The sequence below is a fragment of the Micromys minutus genome (assembly GCF_963924665.1).
Source record: "Micromys minutus genome assembly, chromosome: 10".
Classification (NCBI taxonomy): domain Eukaryota; kingdom Metazoa; phylum Chordata; class Mammalia; order Rodentia; family Muridae; genus Micromys; species Micromys minutus.
The window spans coordinates 60542014-60568086 of record NC_137979.1 but is presented as its reverse complement, the minus strand read 5'-3'; the positions used below and the strand labels follow the sequence as shown (position 1 = coordinate 60568086).

At 46.9% G+C, this 26073-nt stretch overlaps 1 protein-coding gene across 3 annotated transcripts; it reads left to right on the top strand.

Annotated features, from left to right (window-relative positions):
• Nucleotides 1-10523: 10523 nt before the first annotated feature.
• Nucleotides 10524-25524, top strand: CD300LF (CD300 molecule like family member f; the record flags this gene model as incomplete). Of its 3 annotated transcripts, none has more annotated exons than XM_080923329.1 (7): nt 10524-10610; nt 17476-17817; nt 19463-19583; nt 22371-22510; nt 24401-24423; nt 24812-24955; nt 25348-25524. In XM_080923329.1, the coding sequence occupies exons 1-7, from the start codon at nt 10568-10570 to the stop codon at nt 25522-25524; spliced, it is 990 nt and encodes a 329-aa protein (XP_080779455.1). In that variant the 5' UTR covers nt 10524-10567. The 3 variants fall into 3 exon arrangements, with proteins under 3 accessions (XP_080779455.1, XP_080779454.1, XP_080779456.1); XM_080923328.1 differs by having other exon boundaries at nt 19442-19583; XM_080923330.1 differs by lacking the exon at nt 19463-19583 and having other exon boundaries at nt 17476-17824.
• Nucleotides 25525-26073: the final 549 nt, after the last annotated feature.

Sequence of the window (26073 nt, the reverse complement as noted above, 5' to 3'; positions counted from 1 at the left end):
AGATTCATTGCTGCCTTGGGGTTGACCTGAATATCTACACCCCGTTTTGTCTTTAGACTCAGAGTGGAACGGAGCCTCCACAGCACCTAAGGCCAAAGCTCATCCTCTTCCAGCCCCCTTCAACTCGCCTGCATCTCTGGAGCTTGTCTGTTTACTGATCCTTCTAATGGCCTCACCTGTTTCTGGCTGACACCCTGGCACACGTGCAGAGGCTCAGCGATGGCAGAGGCAACGAGTACTTACTGTGAATCCGATGCCCACGGTGGCTGAGAAGGAGCCGGGGATGAACTTCCCTTGGTCAAACTGAACCAGTAGAGACGTTTTCCCAACGCCACTGTCACCAACCAGAATGGTCTGAAAAAGCAGCAATAGAGACAGAGGGTTTCAGGTGGTTTAGTTGTGACTGTAGGAGGTGACTTTTTCTGAATACACACAAACACCACACACGTACACATGTACATATACACATGACAATACCACATCCCCACACACACCTACACATGTACATATACATACATGCACACCCCACACATACTGAGTATAAATATACATACATGTACATGTATACAGTACACAGAGATATACAGACAGATGGGCACACACATACATACATATATAATACACAAACACATCTAGAATACACACACACACACACACACACACACACACACACACACAAGCACACAGATAGGCCCAGGTAAAGATGACTGCCACCAAGCCCAGCAACAGCCTGAGTTCAATCCCTGATGCCTACATGGTAGAAAGAGAGACATATTCCAGCAAGATATCCTTTGACCTCCACATGCATACTGGCATGTGTCCCAACCCTGGTAACACACACAAAACCTCACAAATAAATACATACCCACTGTACAGACAGTGGCACTTAGCTTAGACCTAGATTACATACATGTTCATGCATGTGCACACACACACATGCATGTGCACCCCCACCTCTTGATTTTTTTTATTGAAGGGTTTAGAGAAAAACTATTCCAAACCAAGTTCCTGAGCATCTGAGCATAAGAACCTGCTGCATGGATTCCCTCCCATCTCCAGGTTTATCCGACCTGCACAGGGTTACATGGCTCATGGAAAATACTGAGGCAAGGGCAGAGAGCATGGCAGGGCCACTGTCCGTCCTGTTCTTCGGGAACACTAGACTCCTCTACCAGCTGACTGCAGCTTGAGGAATCCCAGAATCCTCTGGGATTCTGAGCCGTGTCAGAGACGGACACTTCCCTGACCCCCCAGCTTGTTCGTCATACAGTTGTTGTCCCTCAATAAAATCCTTGCGTGTTCCATTTCGTTTTGGTGTCTGGATCTTGAAAGATCAGATAACTTGATGGATCTCCCATGTGTGCTAGTCCAAAAAAAGACCCAGGCGTGCAAAGCAAGATCAGGATGCCTAGGGCGAGCCTTGGGAATATTTCACAGCTGGCACCGGGACAAAGCTTGGAGAGGACAGCATCCCTGAGAGAGGAGAATTTTAGGAACCAAGGCAAAAGTCACCCTCCCTTGGGAGGTCAGTACTGAGAGGAAGCAGGGTGAGAATCAGTCTGGAAACTTGGGCGACATGTTTGGAAGGGAATCAGTCCTAAGCCAAGCTCGGAGGCTTCCGTGAACTGTACCCATGGGGCTCTCAGTGCAGGGGTGAAGGATGGATAAGAAGACAAAGGCCTTGATCTCAAGGTGTGCAGTGGCCTCTTTCTAAAGATAATCACTGGGGGCTGTTGGAAGGCTCAAGAGAGGCAAACTTTATGTGCATTCACAAAGACACAAAAGCAGAGAACCTTCCAGAACCTCCTGGGGTCAGGTCCAGGGGCCCTGGCCATTTTGGGGACTCTGAATGGCATGGAAGGAAATCAGTATCAGAGTAGGTTGAACCCAACATTGCTTGCATAATGTTGACCCTGGACGTCCCCACTATGCCTCTCTACCAGCCAAATGATATTGGGCTGGGCTTTCATTTCCTCCTGGGTTAAAGAGCACCATTTTCTTGTTATGAATAGTGGCTTTGTTAATTTGCATCTCACATTAAACTTCCCCCAGCTTCAAAATGTGCTTCCTAGAGAGAACAGTCTGGAAGAGCCGGCGTGCCCTGGTTCACTTCCTAGAGGGCACGACAGACTCAATCCTTTCTTCTTATGCCCCGTTTTCTTTACAGGGTGAAAAAGCCCGTGTCTTCATTTACTTGCTCTGACAGTAGTCCTGTCTTGGGACCGTCATGAACTTGGTGGGGACTGGAATTCAGCTTTTCAAACCCAAACTGAACTCAGCCTTGGGGTAGGGCCTGCTCTGAGTTGGTCCTTTTAGTATCAAAAATCTACTGAGGGACCTGGAGAGGTGCAGTTAAGAGCACCCACAAGGCAGCTCACAACCTTCCATAACCCTAGTTCCAGGGGATTTGATGCCCTTTTCTGATCTGCATGGGCACCAGGCATGCCTGTGGCACACACACACAGAGAGACAAAATACTCATAAAATAAAATACACCCTAAAAAGAATATACTGACAGTTGTGCTGAGAGATTTTTTTAATGCCTTTTAGAAAGTGTCTCCTTATGTAGCTATGTCCTAGAACTCATTATGTAGATTAGGTTTGCTTCAAGCTTTTAGGGGTCCTGGCTCCACCTCCTGAATCCCGGGGGAACAGACATGTACCTGGTCGTCAAGGATATTTTTCTTTTTAATCTGGGTAATCATAGAGAGCTCTGAACTCATCAACAACAAGCATTGTTAATTACTTTCCCTTAAACCCAGAATCTTCCTTAGCCCTGTTAATTATCTAGATTAGAAAGTTCTGGGGTTGGGGATTTAGCTCAGTGGTAGATTGCTTGCCTAACAAGCGCAAGGAAAAGAAGAAGAAGAAGAGGAGGAGGAGGAGGAGGAAGAGGAGAAGAAGAAAAAGAGGAGCGGGGAGAAAGTTATTATAGCTGGGCAGTGGTGGTGCGAAGTTTTTAATCCCAGCATTTAGGAGACAAAGGCAGGAGGATCTCTGTGAGTTCGAGGCTAGCCTGCTCTACAGAGCAAGTTCCAGTACAGCCAAGGTTACACAGTGAAATGCTGTCTCAAATAAGCAAAATATAAAACAAAAAATTACTTATACTTTATTTATCTATTTATCTAATTTATTTAGTGGTGTGTGTGTGTGTATGTGTGTGTGTGTGTATACCTGCACATGCTCTGATGCATATGTGTGGAGGTCACGGTACAGCTGGCAGGTGTTGCTTTTCTTCTCCCAACCTGTAGGTACCATCTGTCCTGCCATGTTTTGCTCTGAGATATCAGGCTTGGCAGCAAACACCTTTGTCTGCTGAGCCATCTCTCTGGCCTCCATTGTCCAGAAATTTTTTTTACTATGATTTCTTTCTTCCAGAGCACATTCTGAAAAATTAATTAATTAAGTTAATGAAGCTGGGCCAGCAGGATGGCTCAGTGGGTAAACTGCTTGCCTTGCTAATCTGAGAAGCCAAGTTCGATCCCGGGAACCCCTGAAAAGGTAGAAAGAACTGACTGTACTTTGATCTCTACATGTGTGTCTGAACTTGAGTGCACACACACACACACATACACACATACACACTAATAAATAACAAAAAGTTAACCCCAGTTCTGGCCCAAACCTTGCTGTTGACTGTCTGCATTTTCTCCCTTTCTTCTCTTCTACTTTCAGAAAGCATCACTTGTGTCTCAGGTGGCTTGGGATTCTGATCTTCCTGCCTCTGCCTTCTAAGCTGGAGTTTGGAGTTGCAGGTGTGCACCACCACGGGCTGGGTTACTTTTCTTAAGTCATTTTATTAATGTCTGTCTTTGAGTCGTCCCCATTTACAAAGGCGATATGAGGTAGTTTATATCAATGTGCCAAAGGGTGGTTAAAGATAGTGTCTGAGAAAGGGCATAGGAAACAGAGGAAAGAAGATAGATGATAGATGATAGATAGATAGATAGATAGATAGATAGATAGATAGATAGATAGATAGATAGATCGATCCAGGATGAGATGGCCACCTGAGCATTACATTGATTTCACCTTTCTGGGTGTCAAGACAAAATGGGGAACCAGGTATTTTTCTGTGGTATTTGTATGACAAAGTCTCTCTGACTAGTGACCCTTCTCTCCAGATATGTAACATGAGTCACCCCCAGTGACAATGTAAGCAGTAGCCTTTTTGCCCAAGGTGCAAAACTTTTTCTTTTCTTTTCTTTTTTTAATACCTCCTGTGGGGCAGACCTTTCTAAAGCCGGAGCCCCATAGTAAACCACAGTGAGGTAGCAGCTTCCCTGTGCCCTGAGCAACACTGAATGCTGTTATCCTGGACTCCACTCAGAGGCAATGCTTAGATACTAGGTGAATGGGTGGTCCTCTTGTGGCTTCAAATGATCTTAACCACTCAAGAAATTCAGACGCCATCAAGATGAATTAATTCATCTGGGGCCAGGGATGTGGCTCAGTGGTAGAGTGCTTGCCTGGCATGCAGGAAGCTCTTAGTTTACTACCCAGCAGGAAGATGAAAAGTTCAAAGTCATCCTTATCTACATAGTGAGATCAAGGCCAGCCTGGGATGCATCAGAATTGTTAACAGACACCCAAGGGGGGAAAATCATCAACACATGTAGTTAGGTATGGTGGTAAAAATTCCATAATCTCAGTGCTTGGGAGGAGTTCAAGGTTATCTCCGGCTACATATCAAGGTCAAGGCCAGTCTATGCTATATGATACCCTGTTTCAACAAAACAGAGCATAAACAAAACCAGAAACAAACAACAAGTACTACACACAAATCCCAGATGTTCAGACCTCCTGGTGTTCCCCAGACATTTGAAACAAAGACAATTGAGAGAAAAACATTGTAACTTCTCAACAAACTAAAAGTTAACATTCTTCACAGCATAAATGGCTCTCAGAAAGAGAACACAATAGGAAGTGAGCAAAGCCTGTGAACAGGCATGTGTATGTGTATATTGGAGGTTTTATGCAATACAGCTAGACAATAGTTCCAGTTTTTCAGCCCCTCTTATAAAGTTGCCTTATAGGAACCTTGATCTGGTTCACATTTCCATATGGCTGACCTGAAGTCTGATAGTTTGTGTGATCCTCAACTGCATAATTAAAAGACTCTAAAAGCAAAGCTGGTTTTCTTGGGGTGAGGGTGGGAAATTTTTGTTTTAAGATTGTAACATCTTGGCCTAGGTGTGAGGGTGCACACCTCTAATGTCAGCCCTCAGAAGGCTGGGGCAGGAGGATTGCAAGTTAGAGCCCAGACTGGAGTCATATAGTGAGTCAGAGGTTCAGCTGGGCTGCTTAGTACACACACACACACACACACACACACACACACACACACACCTGCAGCCTCAGCCCCCAGCTGAGAATGTCCAGGTTTTGTTGGCATTCACTATTTTGGACTTTGGACTAATCAGGACCCACAATCATGCCCGACTGTTCCTTGGAACAAACCGCTGTAGGAGGGTCAACTCTGAACTGAGATACACTAGAACTACTAAAGCACATGTTTGGGTGTGCCTGTGAGGAAATTTCCAAGGAGGACAGACTGAGCTCGGAAGGCCCATTCTGAATGTGAGGGGCATGACTCCTCAGATTAGAGCCCAGACAGAATGGAAGGGAACCGGGAGAATGTTGGGTGGGTTCTGGTATTCGCCAGCTTCCTGTGTGGCCATGTCGAAATCAGTTACCTCTTGGTTTGGGTTCCCACCACTTGAGGTTCTATCTAAGCACAAGGGACCAAGTGGTCATGGATTCAACTCTACAAAACCATGAGCCTAAATAATTTCTTCTTCTCTTAAGGATTTCCTCCTTCCTGTCTTCCTCTCTGTTTCCTAAAATGAGTGTGTTACTTTAGTAAGTTAGACAAATGCATAATTTTGAGGTATTTATTTATTTAGTTCCTTTGAGACTGGGTTTCTTTGTGTAGCCCTGGCTATCCTGGAACTTACTCTGTAGACTAGCCTGGCCTCATACTCAGAGATCCACCTGCCTCTGCCTTCTGACTGCTGGAATTAAAGGCATGCACCTGGCTTTGTTTTAAATTACATGTATGTGTGTGTCTGCTCGTGGGTATGTGCATGTGTGTGTGCTTGCATGTGGAAGCCAGGAAAGGGTGTTAAATACCCTAGACTTGGACTTACAGGTGGCTGTTAGCCACTCACCACGGGTGCTGGGGACCAAATTCAGGTCTTTGCAAGAACACCTGTGCTCTTAACCCTGGTCCATCTAGACAAATGTATTATTTGCATTCAGAAGCCACAACAGCTCCCCAGTTCCATGGCTGGCTGTAAGGTGGGACCTAGGGGAAGAAAGGCAGGAGAAGCCATGGGCAAGTGCTATAAAGAGACATAAGAGCCCGGGATAGCTGCCGCTTTAGAGCAGAAGGGCCAGTCTTGCTTCCAGGGGCTCTTAGCTTTTCTCTACCAGCAATATGCTCCAACCTCAAGGGCACAATTCGAGTCAGCCCTTGGTCTGGGTGGCCATTCTGCCCTCGGCTAGGCTCTGGGTATCACTGGGGTCTGCCGGCTGGTGACTAAGGCAGCTCAGCTCTGCTCTCTTTGTCTCCGCTGTCTGTCCAGCAGGCCAACCGGCTCCTGGCAGAAGCAGAAAGTGTAGGAGGAAATATGGGGACACTAAGCTAGGGCCAGGGACTGGCACACCCCACTTCTTCTGTACTGTAGTAGGCAAAACAGGTCACTTAGTCTGTCTAGGTTCAAGGAGAAATAGACTCTCTTTAGAGAGAGAGAAACTCTGAGGTAAGAGGATGTGAATCTAAGGAAGGAGTCTCGAGAGTTACGTTAGGGCTGAAGCTGATGCAATTCTGGGACCGTTTGCAGAAAAAGATTTCCAGGTTATGAATACCAAATTTGTCATGGGATCTTGAAATGAGCCCCATCTAGCTAGGGGTGTGACAATTAAGCTTCAGTGTCTAAAGGACAAAGTTCCAGAACCCCTACTAAGTGCAGCTGGAAATAGAAGCAGGAGGGCAGGGAGCCCTAGCCCAAGCAAGGTCAGGATTTGAGGGAAAAGTTCAAGAAAGTGTGACTGACAGCTGCTTCTCATTCCTGCAAGACTTAATTCGGTGGGTTATTTTCAGTTGTATCAGGTTTAGGTTTTTTTTTAAGATTTATTTATTTTATTTATATGAATACATTGTAGCTGTCAGACACACCAGAAGAGGACACTGGATTCCAGATGGCTGTGAGGCTGGGAATTGAACTCAGGACCTTTGGAAGAGCAGGCAGTGCTCTTAACCACTGAGCCATCTCTCCAGCCCCCAGGTTTATTTTTTAAAAAGATTTATTATTTCAGGGTGGTGCTGGTGGTGGTGGCAGAGGTGGCTCACACCTTTTATCCCAGACTGCTGAGGCAGAGGCAAACAGATCCCTGAGTTCGAGGCCAGCCTGGTCTACAGAGTGAGTTCCAGGACAACCAGGGCTACACAGAGAAACCCTGTTTCAAAAACCAAAACATGACTTTTTATTTTAATTCATGTGCATGTATGTGTGTGTACACATGTGTGATTGCTACATGTGTTTGTATGTGAAGTCCAGAAGAGTTCACTAGAGTCCTTGGAGCTGGGGCAATAGATGGTTGTGAGCTGTCTGACATGGATACTGGGCACCAAACTCAGTCTTCTGGAAGAGCACTATTGCCCTATTAAATACTGAACCATTCCTCCACCCCCTATTTTTAATTTTGCACGTCTCTGTATGTCTGTGTATGAATAGTGCATGTTAGTGCAGGTGCCCATGAAGGCCAGACAAGGGCCTTGGGTTCCCTCAAGTTGTAGTTACAAGTGAATTAATGTAGGTGCTGGGAACTGAACCTGGGTCCTCTGTCAGGGCAGTGTGTGGTTTTAACTGCTAAGTTATCTTTTCAGCCCCAGCCCCAGCCTTTGGTTATTGATTTCCAGAGTCTGCTTTTTTTTTCTTTTTAAAGTTATGTTTGTTTACTGATTTATTTACTAGGAGACCCCTATGAACAGCACACAGACGCACACAAACATGTGGGTTTGTGTTGAGGTGATACATGATTCGACATGGAAGAGGAGGCAGGAGGTAGAGATTGTGGGAGGAGGAGATCAAGGCAGATGTGTACGTTTCTCTCGGCGCATCTCTAGCTTAATGAGGTTGTTATTATTTTAAGGGTCTCTATGAGTCTTTTATCTCATATAGATGGGCAGTTTATATCTTTGTCCATTGGTTGTAAGTTTATTGTATAGAGGGGTTTGTGGATTGAGAATTTAACATATAAACCTGTTTGATAAGTTACTGGATTGTGGAGTCATGCTTGTCCCAGGGTGGTAGAGAAAAGAAGCATGCCAGGTTGGTTTATCCACCTGGGACAGAAGCAGCAGGGGTGGTAGGGTGAACCATGTCTGAGTTCTTAGAGGCGGCCTGGAGCACCAAGCTAGAGATCCCCGCAGTGCCAGATGGCACCTCAGGAGCTGGTAATAGCGTGGGATAAAAGGCTAAGCCACATTTTTAATATTTACTGCAACACATGTGTATATATACATATACATGATGTACACATAGCATTACATATCACATACAAGCACTCTATGTGTATACACAGCTCTCTCCACAAATAATAATATATACAATGTGTGTGCGCACACATGTACACATACTTTGAAAACAGTGCTTTAGGGAATGGATCATCTTCAATGTTCTGTTCTATAGGAACTCATGTCTAGCCTGGAACTTACTATGTAGTTAGGACTGGTCTTGAATTTCTGATCTTCAGGTATGCACCACTACGGATGGTTTCAATGCCCTGTTTCACTGATGGGCACATGGTAGCCTGGGGGGTGGTCACTGAGTTATGCAGAAATCAATGACCTAGCCAGATCTGGGGCCTCCAGTGGGTCTTTGAGGACACAGGGCTCTGGAATATCCTGACTCCCAGAATCCAGAGGGCCCCTGTTTAAGGGGCAGCCTCAAGCCTCACTATAACTCACAGTGGCTCTAATAAGACTGTGTTTCTGATTCATAGGGTGGCCCTCCATCTAGGACGGGCCAGTTTGAGAGGACCAAGATCAAAGGATCTGGCCTTGGGCTCCTGTCAGACAGCTCTGCCTTTTTTTTTTTCTCCTACTTTTTACCTTTGCCCAGTAAGTCCTAGACCCTCCATAAACATGTCCCTTTGGTTTACAGGGTTCCCTCAGCCTATTGATAACTCCCCTGAAAACTATTCTATATGTTGCAGAGGAGGAGGGGGAGTAGGGGGAGGATTCCTATCTCGGTGCACCCTGGGAAGAAACCTGTTTGATGGACAGTACTGAGTGAAAAGCTCCCACCACCCTTGTTGGTCTTTCTTTATGGCCTAGAAGGATGTAAATTAAGTGGCCTTCTCTGGCCACATCCTGGAAAAGCTGTGGCTGGTGTTTTCAGTGTAAACAGCCCTCTAGCACACCTCCTCCCTTCTGATTAACCTGACCAGGCTTGAGGGCACCATGAAGCCAGGTATCCCAGGGTGTATATGGCTTGTACTCAAAGTGACCTTACCCTAAGGGCTTGCTGGAAAGGGCTGTGTGTGAGATGGAAGCCACAGTGTCAGAATGAGGCCTGACCATCAAGGCTGGCCTTCCTTCTTTTCTTATTTGGACAAGTAGTTACTGTGGGGAGGGTGTGGGAGCTCGGGTGAAAGTCATGAGTAGCAAGCTAGTTTCCTGCGTGGAAGGGTAGTGGTGGGGTAGCCCTGGGATAGTCGCTAAATTTCTGGAGAATACAGATTGAGTCCATATCTATTACCCAGTCTAGGACAGATTAATAAAAGTGCTCTCGAAGCAAAGACTTCTGGGTATGTAGACCCCTGTTCATATATTCTGATTATCTGAGCCTCTCTCTTTGTAATTTTGTAATGGGTGGGGGTGCTGAGGCTCAGACTCAGGGCCTTGCTTATGTTAGGCAAGAGCTCTGCCACTGAGCAATACTTCCTCCCCTCCTCTTAGACAGGTGTCACCATGTAGCCCAGGCTAGCCTTGAATTTACCTTGTAGCTCAGGTTGCTGTCAAACCTTTAATCTCCCTGTTTCTGCCTCTTAAATTCTTGGATTACATGTGCCTGCCACCTATGATGAGGTTGGCTTTTGACACCTCCTCAGTTCCCTCTGCTCTCTTCCCATTCCAGCCTCTCCTCTGGCCTATGAAGCTCTGGCCTGGAGCTGCAGCACCTCTAGCTGAAGCAATTCAGAATCACCGGACCCACATGGACAGAGTGGGAGGCTCCAGTTCTCTCTCCAGAGAAGCCACTATGGTGCTGAGGAGGGCTGTGTTCCTCAAAGCAGAAGGCCCCCAGTTCCAGAGAAGCCACTCTGGTGCTGAGGAGGGCGATGTTTCTCAAAGCCCTTTTCACAAGTCTGGCTTCTTGCATTACATTTCTCTTACCCTGCCTCCTTCCTCTTTTGGTTTTTCTCTGCCAGAGGGAAGTGGCCAAAGGAGGAAGTGCCAGAGTGAGTGAGAGTGAGGGAAATCAGAGGCCCAGGAGGCAGGAGTGGAGCATGTAGCCTGCTCCTGCTGGCAGGCTCCACCAAGGTGACCCGGTCTGAGAAGATGCATTTGTCTTTGCTGGTCCCCTTTCTTTTCTGGATCTCAGGTGAGCATTACTCAGGCAACCAGGGGAAGTGGCTGCCCAGCAACAAGAGGTCATCCCTGTCCACTATCCCATTGCTGTACTTTAGTGGTAGTAATATTGAGCTTTTAAGCCTCATCCTAGGCACAATTCTAGACCACGGCAGGACTGGTGGTGTTTAAGACAGACGCACTGGCTTTTTAGACAGGAGAGCCCTGGTTGCTCAGGAGTATATGTTGGGGCTGGACTGTCATCATGTGATTGTGTTCCAGCAAGGGGGGCAGGCTTTAGGGGAAGAAATGATTGTGGGAGCCAGACGCTGAAGGAAAAAAAAAAGAGTTCTGCTATTCAGAACTGCTGGAGGGGTGATTCATAGCGTCTGGGAGAGAAGGAGCTATCAGAAGTGACTGAGGACTGAAAGGTGAAGAGGGGACAGGAGGCAAGGCCGCAGATACAGGGCTGACTATGCTGTCTTGTGGTTTGAGATGGAGGGGGAAGAGGCTCCCTATGATGTAGCCAAAGCTGGCTAACTAATAATCCTCCTGCCTCTGTGTCTACCTCCAAAAATATTCACAACGCAACTCATAACAATAGCAAAATTACAATTATGAGGTAGCAACAAAAATAACTTTATGACTGAGTTAATTAAGTTTAACTGTGTTAAAGGGTCAAAGCAGTAGGAAGGTTGAGGACCACTGCTTTAGTGCATGCTGAGTTAGACCATGGAAAGGGATATTTCTGGTACTGTGTCATGACCCTTGAATCGAGGTAGCTTTAAGTGGATGGATACATTTTTGATTTCAAAGAAAGAGAATTTATCCTTGAGCACAAAGATGCACACCTTTAATCTCTGTTCATTTGGAAGACAGAGGCAGGTGAATTTCTGTGAGTTTAAGAGACATCCTGGTCTACATAGCAAGTTCCAGGTTAGTCAGGGTGCAGGATGAGACCCTGTCTCAAAATAAATTGCACCAAATTTTAAGTTCTTCATGCCATTTTTTTCATGTGTGCCTATCATGTACTTAGATGACCATCTTCTCCCCCATGTCTACTGATCACCTTCTTCTCCCTAAATACCCTCTTCTATTTCCATGTTTTTTTTTTTTTTTCTTAAATCTGTAGTTTGTGTAGGAGACAAGACATGTGATATTTGTCTTTCTGAATCTGGCGTATTCTATTTAACAAGATGGTCTCCAGTTCAATGTGTTTTCCTGTAGGCGTAATTGTGTATTTATATGACATCTCCTTTACTTTTTCACCTGTCAATGGACCTTGATCCATGGCTCAGTTATTGGGGTTAGTGGGGCAGTATAAATGTGTATGCAGATACTCTAGTATAAATGTGTATGCAGATACTCTAGTTCAGTGCATAGCAGTAGCAAAATTACAAAGTAGCAATGAAAATAACTTTATTGTTGGGGGGTTACCACCACAGGAGGAACTGTTTTAAAGGCTGAGAATCACTGCTCCGGGGCATGCTGAGTTAGACTGACAAAGGGTGTTTTCTTGCTTTGCATTCAGGTGGTTTCCACTGTGCCCTTGAACTTCTTCTCTTGGCTTGAAATAGTTTTAACAGATGGCTTTCAATTTCATACCCCTAGAGAAGGCGAAGGCTTGCTTCTTTTCCTTTCCCAGAGGACCCAAGTTCAATTCCTAGCACCCAGCGCTGAGTTTCTCACAACCACCTGTCACTTCAGCTCTGATGTCCCTTTTGGGCTTCATGGGAACCTGTAGTCGTTTGCACACACCCATAAGCACATACTCATATACATATACACCTAAAAAAAGAAGAAAGTTGGGAATAGTAAGACCCTGACTTAAGGAGAGAGAGAGAGAGAGAGAGAGAGAGAGAGAGAGAGAGAGAGAAGAATGAAAGTGAGGAAGGAAGGAAGGAAGGAAGGAAGAGACTTCACACATGCCTTATCAAATCTCCCCAGATCACCCTCTTTCTCGGTCTGCTTCATCTTAGTGCTTGGCAACTCCACATTTTCTTACTGCTCAGCCAAACCTGGGGCACAGCCATCTCCAATGACCTCCTCAATTTTGAATTAGAATCCTAAGTCCTCACAGAGGGCTTATGAGGTGCTGTGCAACCTGATTGTTTCTGCACAGTGTCTCTGGTTCTCTCTTCCCTTGCTTCCTCGCTTGGTTCAGCTCCCTCCCCCGCATGGCTTTGAATGCTCTGGGTTTGCTTGGCCTCCAGAGCCTTGTGTTCCCCTCACCCTGAGAGCTCTTGCCTGTGTGATCTCTGGCTCTTCACAGCCCCCCACCCCCCAAAGGCTTTATTTCATTGATGATCTTAATTCAAACTGCTGTTCCTGCCAGGGTCGGCCAACTCCACTCAGGAGGCATAGACAAAAGGAGAGGGAGTTCTAGATTATTCTTGCCTACAGAGTCCAAGGCATGAGTTATGTGAGACCCTGACTCAAAAAGAAAGCAGACAGGAAAAACAAAACAAAGGATTCCTTTTGCTCTGTCTCCCATTGCCTGTGCCTCACTCCCTCACCTGAGTAGAATGGAAGCTTCCAGAAGGCAGAGACGTTTGTCCCTAAAACCACAGCAGGTACTAATTAGACAAACAGCAAACTGCAGCTGCTTGAATGAATGTATCCATTAGAGAGAAAGTGGTTGTTCTCAACATGACTCCCCCCCCCCCCCCCCCGTTTCTGCCTTTCTAGAACTGAACGCTATATATGGCTTTGCTTGCGTTCAGTGTAGTGTACCACACAGCTTCAACAATGATAATAAAAATAAAGACAAGTACTTAGAAAAAAATAGTGTGAGATGTGTGTGCCTGTGTGAGAGAGAGCACACATGTGTGCAGTTGCCATAGGAGGACAGAAGTGGGCGTTATACCCCCTGGAGCTGGAGTTACAGGCTGTTGTGAACTGCCTGTTGTGGATGCTCAGAAATGAACTCAGTTCCTTTGCAAGAGCAATGCATGCTCTCGATCTCTGAGCCATTTCCCCAGCTTCCGATTCTTCCAATGAACTGTAGAGGTTGTACATTGTTGATAGAAGTGTGCAGTGATGAGACCAGTCTGGAATACAATTTGATGGCTCTTCAGAATATTAGCTATGGCATTGCCACATGACCATAATGAACTACAGGCACACATCCATGTAGGAGCTAGGAATACACCAGGTGGTGGTGCACACCTTTAATCCCAGCACTAGGGAGGCAGAGGCAGGCAGATCCCTGAGTTCAGGGTTATTAAAAGGTGGGAACAATCTAAATGTTTGACCACACAGTGGAAGACCACACTGAAGCACTTAGGGACACAGACGACAGTAAGGATGGAATTCGAAAGCAGATGCCGGGAGGAAGAACCAGAATATCACTGTATACTAACTATATAGTGCTGGTCTTATGAAATGTCAGAGTAGCTGAGTCCGTGGGGTCAGGAGGTAGATTAGTGTCAGTGGTGAGAAGGCAGGGAGACAGCCACCAAGAGAAGCAACTATCACTAGTGTGAGGCAGCTCTTCATGCCGATGAAGGAAAAAGAAAGGTCTGGGATTAGACAGCAGAGGTGGTCATAAAGTTGTGACTGTTCTAAACCCCACTGAGCTGGGTGTGTTCAAAGTGTTAAATTTACCGTATGTGAGTTACATATCAGTTTTAAAGGCGGGACAGAGTAAATCCTTAGCTCTAAATGTGCTTCAGCTAATTAACACTTGCTCATTAATCTTCCTCCATCCTGAGAGGACTGAATCCTAAACATCATGTTCGACAAGAGGGCACTCTACTAACCAAGTTGTAGACTCGGTCCCCATGTTTCTGCTCTTTTTTGAGATGAGGTTTCCCTATGTAGCCCAGGCTGTCCTTGAACTGGCTGCAGAGGTCACACTGGGTTCTAGTACTGCTAATACTGCAGGCATGTGTCACCAACTATGCCTGGAGCACAGGTTTTTATTGTTGTCTTACTTTTGGTGTGTGTGTGTGTGTGTGTGTGTGTGTGTGTGTGAGAGAGAGAGAGAGAGAGAGAGAGAGAGAGAGAGAGAGAGAGAGGGAGACAGAGACAGAGACACACACAGAGAGAGACAGAGACGGAGAGACAGACAGTTTTGGTGGCAGGTACCTTTACCCAACGAGCCATCTTGCTAGTTTTGGAACAAGGTTTGCTAACAAGGCAACCCAGAAAAATGATAGCACCTAGTAATCCTAAGGAAATAGGAAGAAAATTACACGGATGGGAAATTAACTTAGGAAGTAAGGCCATAACATATACCCATTGTAACAGCTGATGAGGCGATTGATACATGATTAGGAAAGCATGCCTCTAAAGTGTGTCTGTGAGGGCATTTCTCAGGGATCAGCTACTGGGGAGACCCACGCTGGTGTGGGCAACACCATCCAATGGGCTGGGGAGCCAGATGGAATGAGGGGAAACTGACAGTTGGTACAGCCTCTCCCCCCAGCCCCTCCCCTCTCTCCCCCTCCCCATCCCTCCCTCCTTCCTCTCCTCCTCCTTTCCCTCTTCTCTCTATGCTTGCCCTCTCAGCCCTCACCACCCTTCTAGCTGATTGTCAGGATGTGAGCCACTTGCTCTGTTACCCCCTCCCTGCTGTGATGAGTCAGAAGAACCCTTCATTTCTCAGGTTGATTCTGTCAGATATTTTATCACAGGGACAACTACAACAAAAGACTAATGAAGCACGTGTCCCAACTCAACCTCAGAACACCTCTTTGATAAAGACAAAAGGGAAGGAAGCAATAATTAAGTAGAAAACTCTGCAGCTTAAGGACAGCCGTGTTTTAAAGAGTGCGGTCAGTATAGATTAATCGAAGGATATTTCGTAAGTGCTGAGCTACCTCCCTCCTCCTTTCTCTTACTTACTTATGTGTGTGTGTGTCTGGTGTGTGCATCCCTGCGAGTGGCTGTGCACGTGGACATCAGAGGACAACTTTCAGGAGTTGCTTCTCTCCTTCTATCATGTAGGTCCTGAGGATGAAACTCAGGCTTGGTGGCCAGTGTCTTTACCCACTGAGCCATCTCTCTAGCTCCCAAAAATTATGCTCAAAAAGAAACATTTCAGTGTACCCCAAATCTTTCTCTTTCTTTGTTTCTTTCTTTCTTTCCTTCTTCCTTCCTTTCTTTCTTTCTTAATTATATATAAGTAAACTGTAGCTGTCGTCAGACACACCAGAAGAGGGCATCGGATCCCATCACAGAAGGCCGTGAGCCACCATATGGTTACTGGGATTCGAACTCAGGACCTCTGGAAGAGCAGTTAGTGCTCTCCAGCATCCCTCCCTCCCCTCCCCGAATCTTTCAAAGGTGAGAAAGCAGAAGGAAACCCCTCTGGCCATGAAGAACATTCTGGGGCAGGACAGTGTGAAACCAGAATGGGATGGACACAAATGTCAAGGGAACAGAACAGAAAACTCCACCTGGAAATCACGAGTTTTCCCGTTTGGCAAATGCACCCGTGCAGTTCATACAGACACGGGACTTGTGTGTGAGGGGTCAAGGAATACAGAAACCAGAGTCAGTCATCCAAGGCGGGAGACGGTAGGAGCCCCACTGGAACCTCCGGCAACAGCCTGGAGCACTTGTTCTCACAGAGGACTCTAGTTCATTTGTCAGCAGCCACACTGTGGGTCACAGTCATGTGTAACTCTAAGTCCAGGGGATCTGACACCCTCTTCTGGCCTCTGAAGGCACATGGCATTCATGTGGTACACAGACACATAAGCAGGCAAAACACCCATACAGATAAAATAAAAGTAAATCTTAAAGGGGCTGGAGAGATTGCTCAGTGGTTAGAGCACTGACTGCTCTTCCAGAGGTCCTGAGTTCAAGTCCCAGCAATCACATGGTGGCCCATGACCATCTGTAATGAGATCTGATGCCTTCTTCTGGTGTGTCTGAAGACAGCTATAGTGGACTCATATAAATAAAATAAATGAGTTAAATAATTCTTTTAAAAATAAATACAAAATAATAGAACAGGTTACCTGAACCTCCTTTGCTGTTTGGATATTCACGTGATCAGCCTCATGCATCGAACATGCATGTGCTCCCATCCGTCTCTCTCTCTCTCTCTCTCTCTCTCTCTCTCTCTCTCTCTCTCACACACACACACACACACACACACACACACACACTGGGGGGAGTAACTGGTTTTTGAGTCAGAGTCTCACTATGTAGCCCAGGTTAGCTTTAAATTCAGAATCCTCCTGCTTCAGTCTCTTGACTGATGGGTCTAGGTGTGTGCAGCACCACACCTGGATGTTGTTTATGTGGTGGTGGGGGGAGGGTAAGTGTTAGATAGAAGTCACAGTCTCACCCACAGTAGGGTCTCTATGTAGCCCTGGGTATCTTGGAACTTGCTATGTAGGCCAGGCTGGCTTTGAACTTAGAGACTTTTGTCTGTTTCTTTTTTCTTTTCTTCTTCTTCTTCTTCTTCTTCTTCTTCTTCTTCTTCTTCTTCTTCTTCTTCTTCTTCTTCTTCTTCTTCTTCTTCTTCTTCTTCTTCTTCTTCTTCCTCCTCCTCCTCTTCTTCCTCTTCCTCCTCCTCCTCCTCCTCTTCTTCTTCCTCTTCCTCTTCCTATTCTTCCTCCTCCTCCTCCTCCTCCTCTTCCTCCTCCTCCTCCTCCTCCTCTTCCTCCTCCTCCTCCTCCTCCTCCTCCTCCTCCTCTTCTTCTTCTTCTGTCTACTAAGGACTGGAATTAAAGCCTGTGCCACCATGCTTGGCTGTAATTGTTTCCTCCAAAATTTTCCTAGCTCCTCTGACTCAGCAGGATGTTGAGGGGTGGCAGGCAGCCTGTCTTGGAGAAGAGGTGTCTATCTTTTGACCACTATTCAATTAAAGATGCTTTTAGAATTGGCACTATGCCCTGCCCTTAGAGTAAGAGATTAGTGGTCCACGGATTTGTATTTTCCAGGATGCTGTACTGCTGAGGATTCAATCACAGGTCCAGAGGAGGTGAGGGGTCGGGAGCAGGGCTCCTTGACAGTGCAGTGCCGATATACCTCACAATGGAAGGATTACATCAAGTACTGGTGCCGAGGGGATTATTGGAAATCATGTAAGATTCTTGTTGAAACCGATAAACCAAAGTGGTTGTTGAAGGAGAACCGTGTGTCCATCAGTGACAACCAGAGAGACTTCATCTTCACTGTGACCATGAAGGATCTGAAGATGAGCGATGCTGACATTTACTGGTGTGGGATTACGAGAGTTGGATATGATCCCATGTTTAAAGTTAAGGTGGACATTGACCCAGGTAAGAGGTGTGTGAACATCTCTTTAAGTGCCCTTTCTGGTCTCTGAGGTCTCAGAATTAGCTGTCACTCAATAGAGCTGTTGCCCTATGGGGGCAGCAGAGTCCTAAAGTCTCATATATCCTAAATTGACTGCTTGAGATTAGAAGAGACAGTCTCTCCCCCCCCCCGCCAATATTTATTCATTTATTTTATGTGTACTGATGTTTTGCTTGCATGCATGTCTGTGGAAGTTGCCAAACCCTTTGGAACTGGGGTTATAGACAGCTGTGAGTCAACATATGGGTGCTGGGAATCGAACCCTGGACCTCTGGAGAAATAAACAGGGCTCTTAACTGCCCAGCCATCTTTCCCTCTCTCCTTTTAACTGCCCCAGAGAGTCCATGCATTTCTCCCTCCTCTTCACTACAAAGCTCCATCTTGAGTCTATTCCTAAGAGAGGACAGGGTGGTCGTTTCCATCTCTGGATCATTGGCCAAGGATACCTCTTCCAATGGTCCGCAGTCTCGAGTTCTGGCCAGTGCTATCCTTGAGTTCCATGGGAAATTTGCCTTGCTCTTCGAGGAGCTTCAGGTGTTGCTATCACACGATGCTGTTCTCCATCCCTCTGTATCCATCCTTAGGGAAACGGTACCAGCTTAGTTCTGGTGTTGTGGTCTAACTTGCACGCTCTAGAAAAGCCACCACACATAGTTGTATTTTTGATGTCTGCAATGTCCTGAGGAGCCCATTTGTGCCCATTGGGTTAACAATGTTCCCTTTGAGAGTCTTTCTAGAATTCAGAGCTCATGATGGTGGTGCCAGCTCAAAGGTCTTGGTATATTGGCTTGGAGTAGTTTCTTTCTTGGGTTCTGCTTGGCCAACCTCAGACAGGCAGTACCAGGGCATTTGGAGGATAGAGGTAGCAGATGAAAGTTGTCACTCCACCATTACCAGGACTCAGTATGGTGCAAACCTTGCATTAACTTGCTGAACCCTGATCTTTGGAAGTGGGTTGTCCTCATTATTGAACTTTCTTATTTCGTCTCAAGCAACATGTCCTCCTGACTATTAGGATTTTCTTTTCGCTATTAAAGGATTTTTATTTATTTTATATACATGGGTGTTTTGCCAGCACACACGTTTGGGCACTGTGTGTGTCATATGCCCATGGAGTCCAGAAGAGGGCATCAGATACCGTAGAACTTGAGTTACAGATGGTTGTGAACCACCAGGTGGGTGCTGGGAACTGAACCTGTGTCCTCTGCAAGAACACAGCATGCTTTTAACGGCTGGGCCATCTCTTTAGTTCCAATATTAGCTGTTGACCTTAAAAGTATCAAGTCTAGGTTTTGTTAGCGGCTCTCCAAGAGACAGCTCCCTATCAGCGGAGGCACTGTCTTAGCAGTTGAGATACGAAGTTGTCCTTGCTCACCATCCTCCTTGGACTTGATTCCAGCCTTACCTGCCTCAAAATCTCTGGGTCCTCTTAGATCAAGAGGATCCTATAGACCAGCTATACTTGCTTGCCACAACCTTGTTCCGGGGTCCCCTGGCTGGGATGGCTCACACTCCCTCACAGGCTCAGAGCAAGTGCACACCGTGAGTGGGTGACTGGAATAGTGTTCTAATCTGTCTTATGCCAAGCGACCCAAGCACCCATTACAGTGTCAACCACAACCACCATCACCTCCACCACCACCATCTTCACAGTGACAACAGCTGTGACAACTGCTGTAAAAGAGACCAACATGTTTTCAACGCTGACCAGCCACTACTCTGATAACAGGTGAGTTGTTTCGAATTCTGCTGCCTTCTGAGACCCAGTTAGCCCAACTCTTCCAACAGTCTCCGAAGTCTCAGGCTCCATTTGTAGAGTTTAAAATGCTGGCCCTCCGGACTTGCCTTCAGATCCCAGTGAGCCCTAATCCTGGAACAGAAGGTGGCTTGTAGGTTTGTTTGTTCCTTTGTTCATTCTTTCATCCTACTTTAACCAGAACTAGCTTATTTCTGTTAGGCATGTGTGGTGTTCTAGAGGCGTCAGTACAGTGCTTAGTGGGGAGTCAGCAAAGATAGAATCACTAGGATGTGCGTGTGCGTGTGTGTGTGTGTGTGTGTGTGTGTGTGTGAGAGAGAGAGAGAGAGAGAGAGAGAGAGAGAGAGAGAGAGAGAGAGAGAGAGAGCTTGTAGGGCCACAGGGATGGTTCTTGGTCCAACTTCTAAGAGGCCATGGATAACTGTGAAGGACTTGATCCCCTAGAGCTCCTCAAACAACTGCTAAGGGGGCTAAAGAGAAGGCTCAGTGGTTTGGAACACTAGCTGCTTTTTAAAGATATATTTATGTATTTCATATAATGTACACTGTAGCTGTCTTCAGACACACCAGAAGAGGGCATCAGATCCCATTACAGATGGTGTTAGCCACCATGTAGTTGCTGGGATTTGAACTCAGGACCTCTGGAAGAGCAGTCAGCGCTCTTAACTGCTGAGCCATCTCTCCAGCCCAATGCTAGCTGCTTGTATAGTGGATTCTCAGCATCCACATGTTACTACTGCCTCTGAGGACACTGAACGCATGTGCATAGACTCTCTCTCTCTCTCTCTCTCTCTCTCTCTCATTGGTGATATTGGTAGCTCTTTGATGATGTCACTAGCCAGAGTAGCATCTTTTTCTTTCTTTATTTCTTCCTCTCATTTTTTTTTCTTCCTCACCCCTGACTCCTAACAGCTTCCTGCAGCTCAGGCTGACCTTGAACACTCTGTGTAGCTGAGGATGACCCTGGACTTCTGGTCTTTCTGCCTCTGTCTCCTGCTTGCTAAGATTGCAGGTGCTTGCCCCCCCATCCAGTTTGTGCCTGCCAGGGATTGAACGCAGGACTTCATGCATGCTAGGCAAATACTCTGCCAGCCGAACTGCACCTCATCTGATATCATCTTTGATCCTGCCTAGAATCATCCTATGAAGAGGAATGGACAGATGCAAACGCACCCATTTTACAGAAATGGAAACACAGCCTAGGTGACTTCCCAATGAATCTTGACCTAGATCTTGTATAGATTTTTTTTTTTTGACAGCAAGGTCAGAAGCTGGTTTATTATTTAGTAACCTGCCCAGATACCTGCAACTGAAGCACTTTCTTGAATCTGAGTGGCCTCTTTTCGTTTCTAGCTTTTGGTCTCTTTGCCCCCATAACTTTGTGTTCACCTATTTGCTTTGAGTTAATCAATCAATCTATTTTATGTGTAGGACTGCTTTGCCTGTATGTTTGTCTATGTTCTACCATATGTGCCTGATGTGCACAGATGTCAGAAGAAGGAGTTATATTCCCTGGAACTAGAGTTACAGTTGGTTGTCACCACCATGTGGTCACTGGGAACCAAACCTAGGTCTTCAACCAGAGATATAAGTGCCCTTAATTACTGAGCAATTTGTCCAGTCTCTTGACTTTGTTTTTAGTTTTTCCTAAGGGCCCCCATTGATGGGCACAAAGCCCCATAGAAGATGCCCAGTCTTTCTACCACCACGAGCCCTGCCACCCTACTCCCTGTTTTGCCCTCTGTCTTGAGGCCTTTGTTTTGCAGTTCTGAGGACTGAACTCAGGTCTCATACACGCTAGGCAAGGGCTCAACCACAGAACCACACCTGTGGCCTTCCAAGTGGCTTTTAATATGTAATATCTCACTTTCCTCTTCTCCTTCTGTTCATTATTGTCCCCCCTCTCTGTCTCTCTGTCTCTCTCTCGTGAGTGTGGTGTGTGTGTGTGGTGTGTATCCTAGACAACTTCCAGTGTTGTTCCTCAGGGACTGTGCATCTTTTTGGTTTTGCAGAGCCATTCATTGGCTGAAGCTCACCAAGTAGTCTAGACTGGCTAGCCAGGAACCCTGGGACTCCCCCTGTTTCTACCTCCTGAGCACCAAGATTGCAGAAGCATACCGCCATGTCTGGCTTTTTAATGTGGGCCCTAGGGCTTGAACTCAGGTCTTCCTACTTGTAAATCAAATACTTCATTGCCTTGGCCATCTCCTAGCCCCCAGTTTCTTTTTGTTAGGACCCTGTTTGCATTAGAGTAAAGCCCATCCCAACGACCTCACTCAGAGATCCTATTTATCTTCAAATACAGCCACCTCTACAGGTTCCAAAGCAACAGTTGTTCCAAACCTTCCTTCTAGCTTCTAGGTTCAGCAGCAGTATTTTTAAATTTATATATTTGGGTTGGGTTGGAACCACCCTAGTACAGATGGTTTTACCTTAACTCAATCACATCTCCAAAGACCTCCCGTGCACATAGGTCACAACCATAGTCTCCTGGTGAACGCAGCTTTTGACAGACACTCTTCAGTCTGTAGAGAGCGCACACACAGACTCAAGGAATCCTGACCTAAGCCTCTCCCTGAGAAGTTCTTGTTGAGCTTCCACACACAGCCATTGAAAGGTGTTCAGAGTGAGGGTCCCCTGGCTGGAAGCCGTAGTTCTGTAGGCCATACGATGTTTGGCCTTCTCCTGCTATCAGGTTGCTGGGTTGGGCTCAGAGGAGAGAGGCTCAGGCCTGGGCGCACATGTCCCCTGCCCTTCCAGGCATGGCAGTGATGATGATGGCAGTGGTGACGAACTTCTGGATCTCAGCGTGCTCCTCCCAGTCATCTCCGCAGCCCTGTTGCTTCTCCTACTGGTGGTCTCGCTCTTCGCTTGGAGGATGGTGAAGAGACAGAAGAAAGGTGAGTGTGTCTGACCCTGAGGCTGGGGCTGGTTGCATGGTAGTGTGGGCTAATGGCCGGCACTACCTTCTGAGGAGGGGGGTTTGAGGGACCATCCATCCATGTAGTCTGGGAGAGGCTGTTCCGGAAAGGCCACCAACAGTCCAAGGGCCGGCTGAGAGCTGGAGTTTGAACCCCATGTACCAAATCCTTGCTCCTCTCTTTCTGCATTTCCTAGTTCTGGTCTCGGTGGCTGAGGTAACGATGGTTTTAGAAGAGCAGCCCACACTAGGGATATGTGGTTGTGGAGGAGCTGCTGAGCTCACATGGGAGAAGAAAAACACACACATAACAGATGCAGGCACACGGACACGCAGACACACGGACACGCAGACACACAGTTCATGTACACATGTGAATGAGTACTGTGCCTCCAGGCATCAGGAGCATCGATATGACCCTGGCTTTTGCTTCTCTCTGCCCATCAACTCCATCCCAGGCTGACCTACTTGTTCTGGGTCCCCCTGCATTATAGGGAAGAGCCCCACTCTCAGAATGACAAGATTTCTCTGAGATCACCAGGTCAACCAAGCCCTTTCCTGTCTGGTTTCACTTCCACATTTTCAAGTAATTGTAGAACATTTCTCAGAATGCTCTTGACCCGAGGTGTTCCCCGCCACCCAGACTTCATCCCCCAACCCCAGACTAGGAGGCTTACAGTCTCAGAGGATAGATTAGGATCTCATTATGTAGCTGAGGCTGTCCTGGAACTCACTACATAGACCAGGCTGGCCTAAAACTCACAGAGATCCACCAGTTTCTGCCTCCCAGTGCTGGCATTAAAGGTGTGCACCACTATGCCTGGCTAGAATAGACCTTTTTTAAAGAAAAAAGTTACACAAACACACACACACATTCATGCACCTACATGTGTGTGCCATAGCACAAGTGTGAAAATCAGAGGACAACTTCTGGGAGTTTGTTTTCTCCTTCTGCCCTGTGGGTTCTGAGAATGAAACTCAGGCTGTCAGGCTCTGTGGCAAGCCCCTTTACCCACCTAGCCGTCTTGCTGGCCCAAGACCCTACATAGTATTCATCCTTTCTTCTCCTGGGTGCATTGACCATGACTAAGTTCAAGTATTCTCTCTGTTCTTAAGCATGAGGTCATTTAATACTAAAAACTGAGGGTGATCCTTTCTTTGTTTGTCTCCAGAGCTGGGCATGGGATGTGGGCAAGGAGGAGGGTCAAGGGTAGAAAAAAGACCCAACTTACAAAACCCAGCAATCCCTCTTTTCTCTGCTTCCCCCCTCAAAAGCCATTGTCCCTGCTGTGCTGGACAAGCTCAGGCAGCTGAGCTGGGGGCAGAGCACTCAGCTGTCAGGCACCAGGAGAGGACAGGCCTAGCCACCCTGTGGCTCAGAGCCTTGCTTAAGTTAAGATGAAGTAGAATTTAGTTGAAGGAGGAGGGACAGGGCCGTGAGAGGAAGGACCGGGTGGTTCAGTTGCAAAAAAAAAAAAAAAAAAAAAAAACTTGAGGTGGCCTTGAAGGATGTGTCAGGTGGAGAGATAATCAGAATACACCCAAAGTTACGAGTGAAACCCAGGATCCTGCATGGAGAATCTCATCTCTGGGAGCTGGCAGGGCTGCCCACCGATCCTTGGTACAAGTCTATGAAGTTGGGCACAAGCAGGTTACAAGTACTTTCCCTGGTGGAGAAATGGACCTCTCGCCTCAGAGATGTCCAGTGTCTCAGGGTGTGCCTCCTGAAGAGTCAGGATTGAAACTATATCTCTTGTCTGGTCCTATTTGTACCCCACCCCCTCCCTTCCTTGCATGTAGGGACCTCACAAGTCTCAAGAACGGGCCTTCTAACTTAAATTTTTTTTTCTTTCTTTTTTTTGACTTTTAGCTGCTGGGCCACCCTCAGAGCAGGTAAACATGTCCCAGAGACCAGACAAAGAGACCAGCAGGCTTCTCTCCTCTTTCCTTCATTTTTACCTCCTGGGAGCCTCTATGTATCAGATAAGCCACATAACCAAAGTCTCCTTAGATTCCTGGCCCTGCAGAGGGGTGTGTGTGTGTGTGTGTGTGTGTGTGTGTGTGTTTGTATGGTGGGTGGTGAGGAGCCTAGAAACGGCCAGAGGATGGGGGATAAAGGGTCTAGAAACAGCCAGACTGGGGAAAGCCTGGGTAGGTAATTGGTTTGGGGATGGGGAGCAGGGGGACCTGGGGAGGGGTGATCACAGGAAAGCAAAGGAAGGTCGAATCTGTTTCCATAGGCTGATTCTGTGACTCACGACTTGTGTTCCCCAAATCCCAGGCTCAGTCTCTGGAAGATGATCTCTGTTATGCAAACCTGTCGCTGCAGCCGCCCAGAATCTCCCCTGGCTCCTCTTGGAAAAAGGGCTCCTCCATGTCCTCCTCTGGCAAGGACCACCAAGAGGAAGTGGAATATGTCACCATGGTATGTCCTTCATGGGGCTGTGAAGGATGTGAGCCTGCCGCTGCCTCTCTCTCTCTTAGAACGTGAACTCCAGGTCCATGTGGACACAGCTAATGAGGGTGGGGTCTGAGCAGAGGGATGGGATTCAGAAGTGTCTCCACATCTCAACCCCAGGACTTGGTCCTAGCACTGGGCAGGGAAGAGCCAGACTGCCCATGTGGCTCAGGATCCTGTAGGAAGTGCTTCTCCTGGGGACAGAGGTGGGGGCTCCATTGTGTTGTGGCTGAAGGTTATTTGGGGTTCCTACCAGAATGGGAGACCTGACCTCCCTCCTCTAAGAATTTTTTTTTGTCTCATCGGATGGCTACTGCTCCCCTTCAGCCTCTCTGACTTTGTGACCTTCTGTATCCTAGGCCCCCTTTCCCAGGGAGGAGATTTCGTATGCCGCTCTGTCTTTGGCGAGCTTGGGTCAGGAGCCTACTTACAGCAACACTGGCTGCCTTGTCACCCACGTTCCCAGTACAAGACCTGAAGGGGAGACTACAGAGTACAGCAGCATCAGGAGGCCCTTGCCTACAGCCATGCCTTAATCTTGGTCCCTGAAGGTGGCCTGGGAACATGTGTCTGCACATCTGCCTTGTACCTGCTTCCTTACCAGGCCTAGCAGGTGACTAGAACTCTGTCCATCCATTTCTCAAGGCCTTCATCTCTACCTTGGGCTTGGAGTTCAGCCTCGGGGGACTCCAGTGAATTAAGGCTTCTTCCACATCCCCACTAATAGCCAATGTACCTTGGAAGGTACCAGGCAGGCTGCTTCAGGGATGCTGCGTAATTCATAAGGTGTTGATGATAATAATAGCAATCAACCTTTATTTATTGTTTTTCACAGGGGTCCCCCAGGACTTTTTCATCTTCATCCCCTTAGTCTGTGAATTATTTTATACAAAGGAAGACAGGTCCATGTGTGCTTAAGTTAGGGTTTTGAGATGAGTCTGTATTATCCATGTATGCCCAAAATAAAACTGCAAGGGTCCCTTTAAGGGGACATAGAGCAAATCAGAGAGAGGGAGAGGGAGGGGGGGGGGAGAGAGAGAGAGAGAGAGAGAGAGAGAGAGAGAGAGAGAGGGAGAGAGAGAGAG